This window comes from Ctenopharyngodon idella, chromosome 21 (assembly GCF_019924925.1).
Source record: "Ctenopharyngodon idella isolate HZGC_01 chromosome 21, HZGC01, whole genome shotgun sequence".
Classification (NCBI taxonomy): Eukaryota; Metazoa; Chordata; class Actinopteri; order Cypriniformes; family Xenocyprididae; genus Ctenopharyngodon; species Ctenopharyngodon idella.
The window spans coordinates 20,935,327-20,952,191 of record NC_067240.1 but is presented as its reverse complement, the minus strand read 5'-3'; the positions used below and the strand labels follow the sequence as shown (position 1 = coordinate 20,952,191).

Sequence of the window (16,865 nt, the reverse complement as noted above, 5' to 3'; positions counted from 1 at the left end):
AACAAATCATTCTGAATAGACCCTCTACCAGTACTTCGTGGAAATGTTTTATGTGCTGTATATTGGAAGAGCGCTACAAGTTTCAATAAGCTCTGTTCCATCTGCAGGTTGCCACAACAATAAGACCTTCACACACACACTGGTAATCATTTTATTAAAAACAATAAGGTGAACAGAAAAAATGAGCCATCTGTACGGCGTGCCACATCAGCTGTTAGAAATTACTTCTGTCGCTTCACCTTTTGCTTCTTTTGCAGCAGCTTTTCTTTTTTTCCTGAAAATTAACAGTGAAAGCATGTGAAGTTTGACTAAGATCAAAAACCACCATTATAATTAAGTCAATTAAATTTGGTAACAAATACATTTTATTAAAATCATTAAATTATAAAAAAAAAAATCAGAAACAATGTGATTCTGGTCCTGTTCTGGGATCCAGAACAAACCTTTTTCCCTTGCCGAGCTTTTTATCAAAGAGAATGCGAGGTGTTGTGCGAATAGTTGACCGTCTGGGTGGATGTTTCACAAGCTGACGTTTCAATTTGCTGTGGGGAGAAAAATTGGAGGTCTTATTATTGTGACATTTGATGGCAACAATAGTGCCCATAAAGCATTTTAAGAATCTAAACATGCTAGATATGCTTTATCTCAAAACCACAGTAATGAATAAAGAACAGAGTAGACGGACTCTTGACAGTGGTATAATAATATGGTATAAAAAAAAATAAAAAAAAAAAAACTATAAAAACATGTGGTATTGAGAAAAATGCATATAACATAATATAACAGCGTAACCCTACCGTTGGATTTTCTTCAACCCGATCATGTAGTCAGGGACAGGACATCCAGCCCTTTTTATGACAGTAGCAATGCTGATCCATTAAAAAAAAAAAAAAAAAAGTGAGCAGAAGTTCATAGCATTTGCCACAAGAAAACAGATGCCCCTGAAATCTCAAATGATGATTTAACCTTATAATAACTAGTTCTACAGTCCTGTTATTACCTGCGAAGGAGAGGTTTGTCATCCTCTGTGAAGAAAGTTATTGCCTTTCCTTTGTGTCCTGCTCTTCCAGTTCGCCCTATAAGGGAAACAAAGCACTAAGCTTAGTATAATAAAGTTACACAACATGAAATCATATTCTCTACTCAGCTAACAGACAACAACGGACTAACCGATCCGGTGGATGTACTCCACAGCAGAAGTAGGAAAGTCATAGTTGATAACCAGGTTGACGCCCTTGAAGTCGATTCCACGAGCCAGCAGAGCAGTACAGATCAGCACCCAGATCTTTCCCGAACGGAAACTGCTCACAACATTGTCTCTCTAATGAGAGACACAAGGAAAGACCAGTGAAAGAGAAATTATATTTTGCTATGTCATATGAATGGGCAGAAAACTAAGTTGGGAAATAAAAATCAATACACTAATATACTGATAGGTAACAAATAGGTAACGATAAGGTACAATATGGTTCGATTTGTTAACATAAGTTAGCATGAACATTAAGTGCCACATTCTACAGAGAATCCATGAACTGCATTATGAGACTGCTTTATAAAGGTAGCACGATTATATTAAAACCAATTCAAAATTTAAAAATCATATTTGGGTTTTCAATAAAGCCCATTTGGAAACGCATATCAAGTCAGACACACTTTGTGTTTATAGCAATGTTTTGCGCACTTCAAAACTGAGCGTATCTCAGTGGCTCAGTTAACAAACTCCATCTCTGAATATGCTGTGAGTTTGGGTTGGCTTATAACATTCATCTGGGAACGCAACATGCACCATTTAGCCATATTTGTAACGTAAATCATTTATAAACCTATGTCGTTAACACAGGAGAATACATACGTTTTTAAATATTCAAATTGTTGTTCATCGCAATTAGAACTTAAAAGATTAAACTCTCGCTCCAAGTTTGCATGTTTTGATGACAACATATTCTTCAAGAAATTACAGTGGCTGTAGAATTTATATCAAAGTGGCCAAATATTATTTGAATTAAAATTGTTTGGCCAATATTACAATTGATTGATAGATCAATGGATAGAATTGGCTATAACATAAAATGTGGAAAAAGTGAAGCACTGTGAATACTGTCCAGATAGATAAGATAGATAGACAGACAGACAGACATTGATATTAACATTTTAATTACTGATTAATGACTTTATTTTAATGGAAATATGGTTCTGTTTAGTCACCTGCTGTTGTGTACGATCCGCATGGATCACATCCACGTTTATTCCCTCATACACCAGTTCGTGGAAGAGCTCTCGGGCACGGTCAATAGACTGAACAAAGACCAACACTGGTGGCAAAAATCCCTGAAAGGAAAGTATGTGAGGTTATGAAGATTATAGGGCTAAAAACTAACTTCTCCTTATGATGAGCCTGACTGATGAAATTCAGGAGATTTCTTTCTTTTTTGCTATGATGTAAGACCTTATATTGGCTCATCCAAATAACCAAAGTGAGAACATCACTGACCTGCTTTATAAGGTTTCTCATGGCAAGTAGCTTTCCATTTTCTGAACCCACAAACAGCAGCTGCTGTTCCACAGTCTCAGCTGCAGAGTTTCTGTGGATGGACATAGTCAGGTATGTGTTTTATTCAACCCTACTAGTGCATAGTTTTATTTCAGCATGTTGTTACCATATTTAAACCTAAACAACTATTTATTAAAGCAATAAGCTAACAGAAAGCATGCATTATAGTGATTTTTTTAAAATCAAAATGAATTTTATGCATTTTATCATATTGCTTTTTAATTTATTGTAAAATTAACATTTTATTGGTGTTTTTTATAAGTGTCCTAGTGGTGTGTTTACAAGTTTCCAACCAAAATAGTTATAATGTTTACTACAAAATAAGCATAAAAACTTCAGCTCGTAACTCAACGCAAATAAGATGAAAGGAGTGTTTCGATACCTGGGTCCAATGTTGACAGACACGAGGTTGTCTAGGTTCAGTTTGCACCATTGCTCCACATCTGTGGCGAAGGTTGCGCTGAAGAGAACCCGGCGGATTTTGGGAGAAGAGCAGGCCAAGAAGATGGTGGCAAGCTGCTCTCTGAAACCCGTCTTACCATCCTCAAAGAGCTTATCAGACTCATCCACCACAAGCCACTCCACACTACAGACAGCAAACACACATTCATGCTAGAGAAAGAATCTACTGATTTTCTGTGTAGGATGGTGAACTTGAAGCTCCTTGATGAAAAATCTACACACATTATACTTTATTATTGTATTATTTTGAAGAGGTTTTCTTCTTAAACTAAACTACAGAGCTTTTGCAAATCACTCACCTACTTAAGTTGATAGCAGGAGGATCTTGATTTAATAAGTATATCAATCTGTTAGGAGTTGTCACCAATATATCTGGAAAACAAAAGGATATAAAAAAAATAAGGATAAGGAAAAAAAAAAAAAAAAAAAAATCTATGCAAGCATGTCAATTGCACTAATCTAATTATAAAACTTTGTTTCTACTCCAATTCGTTGTTGAAATATAACAATTTACACAGTGGCTTTCATAACTTGTTTTCATGACAGATTTATTTAAACATACATTAAATAATTACCACATCAATAACAGGTAAAGTAAAATATAACATATATAAAATATAATATAATCTATAGGCTTACATAGAGCAAATATTTAGAGAAATGCTCTTCTCGAGTTCATCTAGCAAACTAACAAGCTGTGGACACTGAATGACTTGCCTGAGGTAAATGTAATGCTATGTGACATTCTTTACAAGCTGTTTTATTGATGTCTTTCAGCGGTTGAAACACTGATTGAGCGAAAAAATTAGATGCGAGATGTTCATTCATGTTTGTTTCATGCCAAGTGGATGTAAAGAGAAAGATAATCGCGTTCACTCGCACTCTGCTGCCGTTTGAACGGTGGCGCCTATACAGCGACCTGTCATGCCACATCAAAGAGCATCAAAGCCACATCAAATGCCACATCAAATAGCATAAAAACAGCATTTATTGTTTGAAATTCCTGATAAAAATGGAAAGAATTGAAAGTGAAGACTTTGTTTCTTACAGAGAGTTAAAAAGAAAAAAAAAAAAAATACAAAGCTTCTTGCAATTATTAGGTGCGCTATATAATGTCTAGTGAAGTTTTATTCATGCATCAACTGAAACAGCACTGACTAAACGATCAATCTTGGGATTAAAGAATCAATATCGTTTCGTTAAAATTAAGATATATAAAACTACAAGTTTTAAATTACGTTCTGTACACACAGTGATTAAAACAACACTATTTGTTTGGTACAAATGCGTACCAATTCGAAAGACCCATGCCGAAAATGTTCGGTACAAATACATGTACCGTTACTCTCCTAACACTGTCATATCCATTACCATGCTAAACTCTTCCAAGAGTTGTCATAATAGAAATATACCATAAATACAGAACAGTTCATAGAGCCTTTGTGTTAAAACATACCAAATTTCTTTGCTGACTTGGGCCCATATTTTTTCACAGCATCAACTCCTTTGTTGATCATGTGAACTCTGAAGCCCACTCCTTCTGACAGCTTGAGCAACTCTCTATGAGTCTAGAGATGAGATTTAAAAAAAAAAAAAAAAAAAAAGTACATCATCAATATTTTTAAACAGTTAGCAACATGTAGATTATTTGATGTGGTCTGCAGCAATTTTCAACTTAAGGGGCTGAACGTTTACCTGAGTGGCAAGCTCTCTGGTTGGGGAGATGATGAGGGCTCTGAAACCCTTGTTGAGGGGCTGGCGAAGGTGGGCCAGCAGGGGCAGACAGAAGGCCATAGTCTTACCGGAGCCTGTAGGAGCACATGCCAGGATCTCCCTTTTCTAAAACAAATGGATCAATGGAATCAAAATACTCAATTTAGGAACAGGAATACAAACACATTTGTTTCATTTGCATCAGATACATGACATACATGCATCATGAGAGGAATGGCCTGCATCTGAATGGGTGTCGGGGTTTGGAAACCCGCTGCCTTGATGTTTTGAATGACTCGTGGGTCCAGATCATACTCCTTCTGCAGCTCCTCAAAAGTGGAAACAGGATCTGGAATGTCTGTCCCATGCACGTTAATCCGGTTTTGGTGCCGTATCCGATTCACCTAAAACACACACCCAGTTTAAAACAATAATGCCTTTTAAATTATTGATCATGTGATCACATGATCAAATCAGTGGAATAGATCCCATGGGACACATTCTCTATTTGCAAAAAAAAAAAGTCAATTAATTTAATTACAATTAAAATTATAATTAACAGAGATTTTTTTTTAATAAAGATATTAAAAGATTTCTTAATTTATCTAGATCAGCTGGGATCAATTGTGATGTCCATTACCCTATTTTAACAAAATTATTCGTAATCTTTCAAAAAAAAAAAAAAAAAAAAAATTTATATAATAACGCTACATAATTTAAAAACACTGTTAAATGCAAATCTCAAAATAAAATACTGTACATTATAGTGTTGTGATGTCTAAATTCACTTGTAGCATTTAAAAATGATTTGTGTTTATTTATTTAGACAAAAGAGCATCACATTTTAATATGGTCCATAATATGAAAATTATTATTAAAGGATTAGTTCACTTTGAAATGAAAATTAGCCCAAGCTTTACTCACGCTCAAGCCATCCTAGGTGTATATGACTTTCTTCTTACGGAAGCGTTCTGGCAGAAGCTAGATATTTTACTTCATAACATGTTAAATATGGATTTTTTTATTACACAAATGCATCGATTCACTTCAGAAGGCCTTTATTAACCCCCTGGAGCTGTGTGAAGTACACGTTTATGATGGATGGATGTGGATGGAAGCACTTTCTTCAGCTCATACTCGTGACCCCTGTTCACTGCCATTATAAAGCTCGGCTGCATCACGATATTTATTAAAATATTTCCGATTGTGTTCATCAGAAAGAAGAAAGTCATATACACCTAGGATGGCTTGAGGATGAATAAAGCTTGGGCTAGTTTTCATTTCAAAGTAAACTAATCCTTTAATCAGCCCTATTAAACAAAAATATTCAATTGTGGCTGACCACAGAAAAATTAAATGCAGTGTAAAAAGCAATATTAACACTTTGTACCTTCTCCTGATGAAGCTGCTTTAGTGTTTTCAAAGAGAGCTTGTCTTTAGACTTCTTCTCGGGGTCTTTCGCCGTGTCTTGCGATGACATCCATTGGATCCCTTCTCCCTCGCTCTTTTCAGGTTCTGTGTCTGTTTCACAAAAGTAGGAAGGAAGAACTGTTTGAAAACCATAAACTCTAAATTTCTAGCAATCTTAAGAGACTGAAAGATGACTTGCCTTCGGATTTTCTCTTATCTCCTTTCTTTTTCTTCCGTGCTGCTTTCACTGGCTCATCCACTTCAGTCAGTTTCCGTTTACCAGGGGCCTGCTCTTCATCACTCCCTTCTCTCTCTTCTTCACCATCATCTTCACTCGGTCTGGACTCTGGAGACGTTTTCTCTTGTGTGTCTGTGCCAAAAAACTTGATTCCAGACAGCTGTTGTGAGCTGTCCTTGCTCTGAAATTTCAGTACCTGCGAGGAGAGTTACACAAAAATTTAAAGTGATCAAATGAGCATGTGTTTATTTAGTACAGAAGTACACCAACTAGCATTCCTGTTTCTATAGCCGTGCAACGCAGTAAAGAAACTAATGATGTTTAAAATGTGGAAAATGTCCATTTCTTTCTCCTATCACTTGTTAAGACACTCTATTAGCGTTATTTGGGTTCACTGGGATTAACACTAGCATTTCCAAAGACATTCAATTGGAAATGGAAACACATGTTAGCCATGTGGCAGCATTTCAAGTCGAAATTCACGTATTTTTTCCGTTTTATAAAACAACAGCCCAGAATACGTTAACTTTATTATGTACTTTGCATCAAAACCTACCTTAAATCTCTCTGCATCTTTAGCAAACCTTTTGAGATCAAACTTTGCTCCAGACCCAAGCTTTTTAAATAAGTCAAAGGCGTCCATTGATACAGTGTAAGACCTGACCAATCGATCTCGGTTTTATAACTAACACGCTGTCTGCGTTCAACTATTACGCCTTTTTTTTTGTTTCTTTTGACGAGCACAAGAGAGCGCTGTTTCCTTTTTAAACCTTTTTTAAACATCCATGTTTTTTTCTTGTAAATGTCCTATAAATTCCTGGCTTTTTTTCTCCGACATTTATTGTACATTGATAATAAATTTCAGTGTAATAGGAATCATATCAACCAACCAATAAATAAACAAATGTAAGAATATACATTTATGTATGAAAACTTACAAATAATAATAAACAAATTGACAATACGTTGCATACGTGAGTTCTTATTATAATAGTAAAAAGAGAGTAATCCCCAGAGAGTAATTAAAAATGGCTCGGGGAATTTATGACTCTGGATAATCTGTATTTTTTAGAAAAAAGATCACGGTTTTTCCACGATTCAAAAAGCAAATTACACAATCAAACAAAATAATATGTAGGGCTAATTTATTTGAGGTTCTGACAAAATGTTTTAATGTTTAAAATTAATTTATAAATGTCTAAACTGTTATAGATGAGTCTAATAATTTTTTTATTATTATTAATTTAAAGAATTCATCATGTAAAAAAAAAAAAGAAAGAAAGAAATTAATGAATGAAATACATTTTAACAGTCACTGGTCGCCACCTACTGGCATAACAATATAACAGATACAATGTTTATTTAAAGCTTAGTTTCAAAGGTCGTCTACTCATTTTGGTCGCGGCTACCGCAGCATCTGTATAAAGTTTACTTTCACATAAAAATACAGATAAAATTACATATATATAGAGAGAGAGAGAGAGAGAGAGAGACCCCCTCATTTTTAAATGGGCCCCCCCAAAAATAAAATTCTGGCTACGCCACTGCTTTGGAAATCCTCTTACCTACAGAATAGCCTAAATGTATGCTAATTTAATATTGCTGAGTCACATTCTGTATGTCTACTATATTTAGGCTAAACATAAGTTGCCAAGCTCCAAAACAAAAGGTAGGCTATGTTGCAATACCAAAAGACGATTTTTATTGTAATGATAGTCAAGAAGAGAGTTAAACAGTGTGAGCCAGAGAGGGTTTAAACACAACATTCCAAAACAATAAATCATTAACTAAAATTAATCTCTTCCTGTGACTGGAGGAAATAGAGTAGAGAGAACAACTTCTCATGTGATTGATTGAGATGAGTAATCTTACTGTCTACACTGTCTGTGTAGCTCATTATCTTCAAGTTGGTCACATCCAAATAAGAACTAAAACCTTATTTCTTAACTACAGAATGACAGCAGAGCCATCACACAACAATACTGGCCATGAAGTGTCCACTAAGACAACACAGAAGCACACCAACCTGTACATGATGAAATGAAAATACACTTATTAGAGCAGAATCAGGTTAGGTCCATATGCCACAGGTGTCACATGATATGTGAAGCTACAGTTTTACAAAGTTTGTGGATGTATATACAGGTTTTACTTCTGCTTTTTTCCTCCCTCAGATTACTTTACTTCCTGTTATACAACATTACACAAAACCAGCCAGTTGTTTGCAGGGTTTTAGCAGACAAGAACTCAAAGAAGAGGTGAACATTTGTGAGTGAATAAAACATTTTATTTATGTATATCAGCACCTATAGTTGGAGGCATATTGTAAGATCTCTGTTCTATTCTATTCTATTCTATTCTATTCTATTCTATTCACTTTCGAATGAATGCATTAATTTTATAGATTATAATAATTCTGGTAAGTTCATTATCTTTCATGTGGCTATATATTTATCACTGGCATGTTTTTGATAAAGAACTGTAGTTTTTTTAGCCACTGTCTGAAGTAAAACTGCAGGAAACAGATAATTATTCTTTTGCTTGTGTTCATGCTGATGGAATGAAGTATTGCAGGTTGTGTTTCTATTTTATCTTTGAGAGAGGTTCAGTTTGTCTCGCCATTTTACAGTAACCACGTGAAGACATCAACCTTTTGATATATAATTTGATATACTGAGGTTTATTTACTGAATCACTTCAGTGTAATTTCTCATAATTATCTGTGCAACAGTTGACTTTTTTTTTTCTACAGTGTACTACTTCTTAATGTATTATTTACGTAATTTTTTATTTTTAAATTTAGTAGTTTTGAAAAAAAAAATGTATTATTTTCTTTTTTCTTTTTTTGTAGGAAATTCAAAGCCAAACACTGCTGGGTGAAGGGCACAGAATAAAAACATTTCAAAGACAAAAAAATTTAAAAATAAATAAATAAAAAATCAAGGCAAATCCAATAGATCTTCAGTTTGACATGAAAAAAGAATCAAGAAAAAGCATGGGAAAACTACAACAAATCACATTATATATCGTTCTCTGTGGTTTCATTTCCGCATGTAGTGCATTTTCCTTAAAGAACTGCACAATCAGTACTCCCCTTAGAGATATCCAACTGAAAGTGCTTTGCTACAACATGGGCTTTTTTAGGATTCCGTGGTGGATACCCAGAAATACACGGATTTTAGATATTTCCTTCAATGATTTTGCACAGATCCAGATTGGAGACTTTAGGCATTTGTCAAACTTACAGGACTTGAACATATCCAACAACAGGATCTCACAAATTCAAGAGGGTGCACTTGACGATCTTTCCAACTTGACCTATCTCAATCTGGCCAGCAACAGACTGAAAGCGGTCTCAAGCGGGATGCTACACGGCCTAAGCAACCTGCTGGTGCTACGTCTGGATGAAAATAATATCAAAGACATTGAAGAGTCAGCTTTCAGCACGCTTCAGAATTTAAAGGTGTTAAACCTAACAAAAAATCACCTCCATTACATAGACAAAGTGAAGCCGGTTCTTGCATCACCACTTTTGGAGGAACTCTACATCGGAAGCAACAATTTTGATGTTTTCAACTCATATGAGATGTCAACAAAGCCCTTGTCATTAAAAAAGCTTGATTTTTCCAACAACCCTTTGGCAACATTTCAGCTCACTGACAACATATTTCCATCCCTCAATCACCTTGATTTATCTTATTGTGGTCAAAATGGAAGCATGACGTGGAATGTTACAGAAAAGACATACTTCTCCTCAGTGCAAACATTATACTTCATGGATGTTAATATGTCACCCCAGAATGTTGCTAATGTGCTTCTGAGCTTCAAGAATTCACTGAATAAAATCAGGTTTAATGGAAACGTTGAGCTTAATAAGACCAACCTTCTGCTGAGCGCATGTTCTCCAATGCTACGAGTTGTACGGCTAAATGCTAACAAAATAAAACACCTCACCGACAACATGTTTGATCCCTGTTCTGACCTGACGGAATTAGATTTAGGAGATAATGAAATATCCAAGTTATCACCGAGTATGTTCAGAGGTTTCACTCAACTAAAAAAACTGCTTCTGCAAATCAATAAACTGACTCAAATAACAAACTCCTTTCAAATTCTTACCACGCTTGAGTTCATAGATCTCAGTAGAAACAGCATCAACAAGCTCACCTGTAATGACTTTGCCAATTTAACACAGGTGAAAACTCTGTACTTGTATGGTAATAAAATCTCTCTCATTAGATCCTGTTTGTTTAAGGACCTCAAGAGTCTTGAAGTCCTAAAGCTTGGAACTAATGATCTGTTAAGGATCGACGATGCTTTCAGCAATGGGCCACATTCTCTGAAGGATCTGCAAATTAATTTTAATAAGCTAAGCAAAATAGAAAAATACACTTTTAGAAATTTGTCACAGTTAAACAGTTTGACCTTAAATGACAATCAGATTTCAGAGATCGAAGCCCAAGCTTTCGAAGGACTGAAGAATCTGACTTCTCTGTTTCTGTCATCAAACAAAATAACAGCTAAAACATTAACCAGACACCCGAATGTGTTCTCAGGCATGCCCAACCTCCAAAATCTGGATTTGTACGCCAACAGCATTTCATTTGCAGATAATAAATTGAAACACCCTCCTTTTAAGGATCTGAAGCAACTCAGGGTATTGACCCTTCACAGTCAACGCCGTGGAATCAACAAAATACCCTCAAATCTGCTTCAAGGTTTATCCTCCATGGAAATGTTTTATGTTGGAAACACAAATCTTGGTCATCTAAATCCTGATACATTCAAGTTCAGCCCCCAGCTCTGGTTCTTGGATCTCTCCAAGAACGCACTGTCTGAAGACAACTCGATTCCGGCTGAGCTCTTCCACCCCATTTCGAGGCTAACCAAACTGATCCTTTCAAGAACGCAGCTTCGCTCGCTGAATTTCCTGTTGAATGCAAATCTCTCCAGACTCTCGACCTTAAGAGCCCCGGGCAATGAGATTGACACGATCAACAAAACTCTGATTCAGTCACTGCCTCGACTAGAAGTCCTCGACTTGCAGAGAAACACCTTCACTTGCGACTGTCACAACGAGTTCTTCATTGAATGGGCCATGAAAACTAATTCTACTCAGGTGTTTTATTTTAACAGGTACACGTGTAGCTATCCTCGTTCCTTACGAGGCATGAGCTTGACAGCTTTCAACATCGAATCCTGCACCTTGAACATTGACTTCATCTGCTTTCTTTGCAGCAGTATTGTGGTCACTCTCACCCTCCTCTTGTCGTTTGTCTGGCATTTTCTGCGCTATCAGGTGATTTATGCATACTACCTCTTCTTAGCCTTCCTTTACGACAACAAGAAGAAGCAGACCGTTTCAACGATCCGGTACGACACCTTCATTTCCTACAACACCGAAGACGAGCCTTGGGTAATGGAGGAACTCGTTCCCAAATTAGAAGGAGAACAGGGCTGGAAATTGTGCCTGCACCATAGAGACTTTGTACCAGGAAGGCCAATAATAGATAACATTATTGATGGCATATACAGCAGCCGCAAAACCATCTGCCTGATCACTAGGAACTACCTGAAGAGCAACTGGTGTTCAAGTGAGGTTCAGGTAGCGAGCTATAGGCTCTTTGATGAGCAGAAGGATGTGCTGATCCTGGTGTTCCTGGAGGATATTCCTGCACATCAGCTCTCTCCGCATCACAGGATGCGGAAGCTGGTGAAGAAACGAACTTACCTCCGCTGGCCCAAACCTGGAGAAGATACTAAGATCTTCTGGCAAAAGCTAAAAATGGCTTTAGAGACCAAAGAGGGTCATAACCCAGAGAGTGCAATTCTGTGAGGGTATTTTAACAATATTGTACACTATCACCTTTGAGAAAACTATGGGGGGTCATATTTAAATTTTGTTGTAATTCCTTTAAGTGCAAATGCATCCATTATATGTAAAGTAGACTTCTAGTAGATTATTATGCATTTTATTCTGTTGTAGTACTCAAGACCGGTCTTGGTCTTAAAGGGTTAGTTCACCCAAAAATGAAAATTATGTCATTAATTACTCACCCTCATGTCGTTCTACACCCGTAAGACCTTCATTCATCTTCGGAACACAAATTAAGATATTTTTGATGAAATCCGATGGCTCAGTGAGGCCGCTATTGCTAGTAAGATAATTAACACTTTCAGATGCCCAGAAAGGTACTAAAAACATATTTAAAACAGTCCATGTGACTATATTGGTTCAACCTTAATATTTTAAAGCGACGAGAATATGTTTTCTGTGCCAAAAAAAACAAAATGATGACTTTTGAACAATATCTAGTGATGGCCAATTTCTCTGCTTTTGTTTCGAATCAGCACCAAAGTCACATGATTTCAGTAAACGAGGCTTCGTTATGTTATAAGTGTTTCAAAATTTCAATAGTTCAAGTGACTTTGGCTTTTTGATACGCGATCCGAACCACTGATTCAAAGCAAAAGATTCGTAAAGCTTTGAAGTGTTTTGAAATCACTCATCACTAGATATTGTTGAAAAGTCGTTATTTTGGTTTTTTGGCACACAAAAAGTATTCTCATCGCTTTATAATATTAAGGTTGAACCACTGTAGTCACATGAACTGTTTTGAATATGTTTTTAGTACCTTTCTGGGCATCTGAAAGTGTTAATGCTGGCAATCTTGCTAGAAATGCAGGCCTCACTGAGCCATCAGATTTTATCAAAAATATCTTAACTTGTGTTCTGAAGACGAACGAAGGCCTTATGGGTGTAGAACGACATGAGGGTGAGTAATAAATGACATAATTTTCATTTTTGGGTGAACTAACCCTTTAAGACCAGTCTTAAGACCATTTTTTTGAAGGTCTTGGTCTTGTCTTGGTCTCAGACTAAGAGGACTTGTTTCAAGACCGGTCAGGACCACAACTGCTTGGATATTATTAAACTGCCAGTGCATTGTCTGATTTATTTATTAAAATAATTGATGTGATTGGATGTAAAACTTGCTGCTTCAGATGCAATCAATAACTTATTCATAATTTGATTTAGAAATTAATGAGGGATTGTGTCAAAAATGTCACCAAAATTAATACAAATGCTCACAAAAGATATTGTTGCAAAAATGTACTTTTATGAGATCTGGATTTTTGTATTATAACGTGATATAATTAAGCAATATCACAAGAGCAAGAGAGCTGTTTTTACAAATTTGAGCATGATTGCAATTATGCTTTTATACAAACATTCAATAATTTTTTTTTTTTTTAAACATTATTCTTAACGTTATTTATGCATTTGTAATTTACCAATTCAGATGCATCTTCTGTGCCACCTTTTCAGTGCAAAGATGAATTTTGTTGTAAATGATTTCATTTGATTTTTAACAGTTCTATAGTGTCTTATTCTAATTATATTTATTGATTAAAAATAAGTCATTTCTCAGGTCTCTTTTCTCTTTTCTCTTTGTGAATTTAAGGAGTGCTGGTCTGGTCTTGGTCTTGACTCAGTCTTGCCCCCTCAAAGTTTTGGTCTTGTCTTGGTCTCAACACACATTGGTCTTGGTCTGGACTTGGTCTCGAATTAGGTGGTCTTGCCTACAACACTATTTTATTCACAATATTCAGCACTATTTGCTTGGTGAAATGAGCATTGCACATGATCAGTGCCTGCAACTGTTCAAAAGATAGGTGCTAATTGTTTCTTTTTTTGAAGACCCTTATGCTCACCAAGGCTACATTTATTTGATCACAAATACTGTAGAAACAGTAATATTGTTAATAAAATAACTGTTTTCTATGTAAAAATATTTTAAAATGTAATTTATTCCTGTGATGGCAAAGCTGAATCAGCTCCAGTCTTCAGTGTCACGTGATCATTTAGAAATCATTCTAATACACTGATTTGGTGCTCAAGAAACATTTCTTATTATTATCAATGTTGAAAACAGTTGTGCTGCTTAATATTTTTGTGGAAAATTAGATTTTTTTCAGAATTCTTTGATGAATATAAAGTTCAAGAGAATAGCATTTGTCTTACATATAAATCTTTTGTAATAATGCAAAAGCTTTACTGTCACTTTTGATTCATTTAATTTATCCTTACTGAATAAAAGAATTTCCTTTAAAAAAAAAAAACCAACTTTTGAACAGAGTATATATATAATTTGCATATTTTTTGTATTTTAAATGAATACAATAATATAGACCTTATCTTAAAACATTTGATGACTGAGCAATATCCTTAGTCAGCATTTTTAAAACAAAGTCAACAAGTCAAGAAGATCTCAGTATGGGGTCACTGTGGGCTGATGTTTGGCCCACACACTGGACCCCGTTAGCTGGACACGGGGGTGGAAGTGGTCAAGGGATAATGGCCCTTTCTCTAATTTCATCAAGCCAACATCATATAGGACCCTCTGTGATGTCCATGGAAAGCAGGTAAAGTCTATAACTTTTGCATGATGCGTGCAAAAATACAAGAAATTGTCTGTTGAGAGAAAAATACTCTCACAAGAGTTATGCTGGTTATGCATTACCAGAAATCTACCATATAAAACACCACTGAAACCTTGCAGCTCAAATAAAACACATTTTTAAACTGCAGAAACCACAAGTTTGTCATCAAAAACACAAAGTAGATATATGCCTTTAAACCATCCAGAATGACTTGCCACATGTAAATGCGTTCCCAGCTAACAGGGAACATTCCTATAACTTTCACTAACGTTATGTAAAAGTTATGTAAATGTTAAAAAAAAAACTGTTCTTGATACATTAAAAAAACAGGACGTTTTCAACGTTTACAGAAAAACATTCAGAAAAACATTCAGAAATAACGTTTTCATAACTTAATGGGAATGTTAGCAAAACATTCTAAGAAAATTTTTGTTAGCTGGGTTACTGTAAATACAATTTTTTTTCTTTCAAACTAAGGAATGATTAAAACATAATTTTCTGTTGATAAAGCAACTTGTTTTGAACTTGTTTAACATTCCTTTAACACAAGTTATAGCAGTGTGGGAAGAGAACAGAGGGTTACAGGAGTAAAGTCAGCTTTTCTGTCTCCTGTCTTTCTGACCTTTGACCCCAGTGAGTGTCCAGCAGAAGCTGACATAAGATCTCTTCTGCTGACCTGTTCTGAAGGACGTCTATACATTCATTGCTCCACGCCTCCACATTGTCTTCTATTGTCCATGTCCCAGCATGTGTCCTCTGGACTTTACAGGAGAAGCTGTTATGCTAATCGCTAATGTGTTACAATTGCAATACTGTTGATACTGTGCATGTACAGACCAGCCCAGAACCTTAGTTTTTTAATAAACTTGTTATCAATAATATACATGTTGTTGCGATCAGTGTTCTATTTCTAATGAAGGAACTATTGTTCAATGAAAGAGCCAGAACATGAGCACTTAAGAACATCTCAGTCTCAACATTTATCTAAACATGTACAGTCATATATTTGTAGATTTTGTGTTTTTGTGTGTGTGTGTGTGTGTGTGTGTGTGTGTGTGTTTTAGAATTTAACAACTAGGATGAGTGAATGTATGTAATTTTAATAAATGTAATTTTATTTAGGCTACTGTTATTTTAATGTAATTTCTACTGTATTCTTCCCTCTCTGTCCTCCATTTGAAATCTGGTAATTATAGTGTAGTTCAAAAGTCTGAAACCACTAGTGAAAATGCATTTGCATTTTTAATTTTTTTTTAAAATCATTTTCATTATAAATTAAATTGGAAGCATTACAATTTTTACTGAAAAGTTGAATTAAAAAAAGGAAAAATTGTAGTATTTGATAAGCGTCCTAGTACTGCAGAATTTTGTAGAACTTTTGTAATATATATATATACATTATATATATATACACACACACACACACACCGATCAGGCATAACATTATGACCACTGACAGGTGAAGGGAATAACACTGATTATCTCTTCATCACGGCACCTGTTAGTGGGTGGGATATATTACACAGTGTCTACATCAGATGCGAGAGGCGCGATGCGACGTGACAAAAGACAATAGAATCCATTATAATCAATGACGTTGTCTACACTGGATGCGGCACGACGCAAGCGACAAATCTCCCACAGTAAATTGTTGCCTCGTTCTATTTATGACGTTCTGACATGAAGGACAAATGCTTTGTGACGGGCGCTTTGTCGTGTCCAGTGTAGACACCTTTTAGGCTAGCTGTTGTGACGTAAGCGACAACGGTCACGTCTGGTGTAGACACAGTGTTAGGCAGCAAGTGAACATTTTGTCCTCAAAGTTGATGTGTTAGAAGTAGGAAAAATGGGCAAGCGTAAGGATTTGAGCGAGTTTGACAAGGGTCAAATTGTGATGGCTAGACGACTGGGACAGAGCATCTCCAAAACTGCAGCTCTTGTGGGGTGTTCCCGGTCTGCAGTGGTCAGTATCTATCAAAAGTGGTCCAAGGAAGGGACAGTGGTGAACTGGCAATAGGACCATGGGCGGCCAAAGCTCAATGATGC

The 16,865-nt window shown here is 35.8% G+C and overlaps 2 protein-coding genes across 5 annotated transcripts; one reads left to right on the top strand and one right to left on the bottom strand.

Annotated features, from left to right (window-relative positions):
- Positions 1-137: 137 nt before the first annotated feature.
- Positions 138-7,073, bottom strand: ddx52 (DEAD (Asp-Glu-Ala-Asp) box polypeptide 52). Its single transcript, XM_051876604.1, has 15 exons — positions 6,931-7,073; positions 6,336-6,570; positions 6,117-6,247; positions 4,945-5,130; positions 4,709-4,852; positions 4,470-4,581; positions 3,313-3,385; positions 2,934-3,137; positions 2,492-2,582; positions 2,206-2,328; positions 1,171-1,321; positions 1,001-1,076; positions 798-869; positions 444-542; positions 138-274 (listed from the first exon to the last, which is right to left on the bottom strand). The coding sequence occupies exons 1-15, from the start codon at positions 7,015-7,017 to the stop codon at positions 208-210; spliced, it is 1,851 nt and encodes a 616-aa protein (XP_051732564.1). The 5' UTR covers positions 7,018-7,073; the 3' UTR covers positions 138-207.
- On the top strand, positions 2,513-12,847 carry tlr22 (toll-like receptor 22). 4 transcript variants are annotated; one of them, XM_051876597.1, is made up of 3 exons: positions 8,342-8,444; positions 8,549-8,642; positions 9,226-12,847. In XM_051876597.1, exon 3 carries the CDS (start codon positions 9,346-9,348, stop codon positions 12,208-12,210), a length of 2,865 nt encoding a protein of 954 aa, XP_051732557.1. In that variant the 5' UTR covers positions 8,342-8,444; positions 8,549-8,642; positions 9,226-9,345; the 3' UTR covers positions 12,211-12,847. The 4 variants fall into 4 exon arrangements, with proteins under 4 accessions (XP_051732560.1, XP_051732557.1, XP_051732559.1 ...); XM_051876599.1 differs by having other exon boundaries at positions 8,379-8,444; positions 8,549-8,632; XM_051876600.1 differs by lacking the exons at positions 8,342-8,444; positions 8,549-8,642 and adding an exon at positions 2,513-2,602.
- The last annotated feature ends 4,018 nt before the right edge of the window (positions 12,848-16,865 follow it).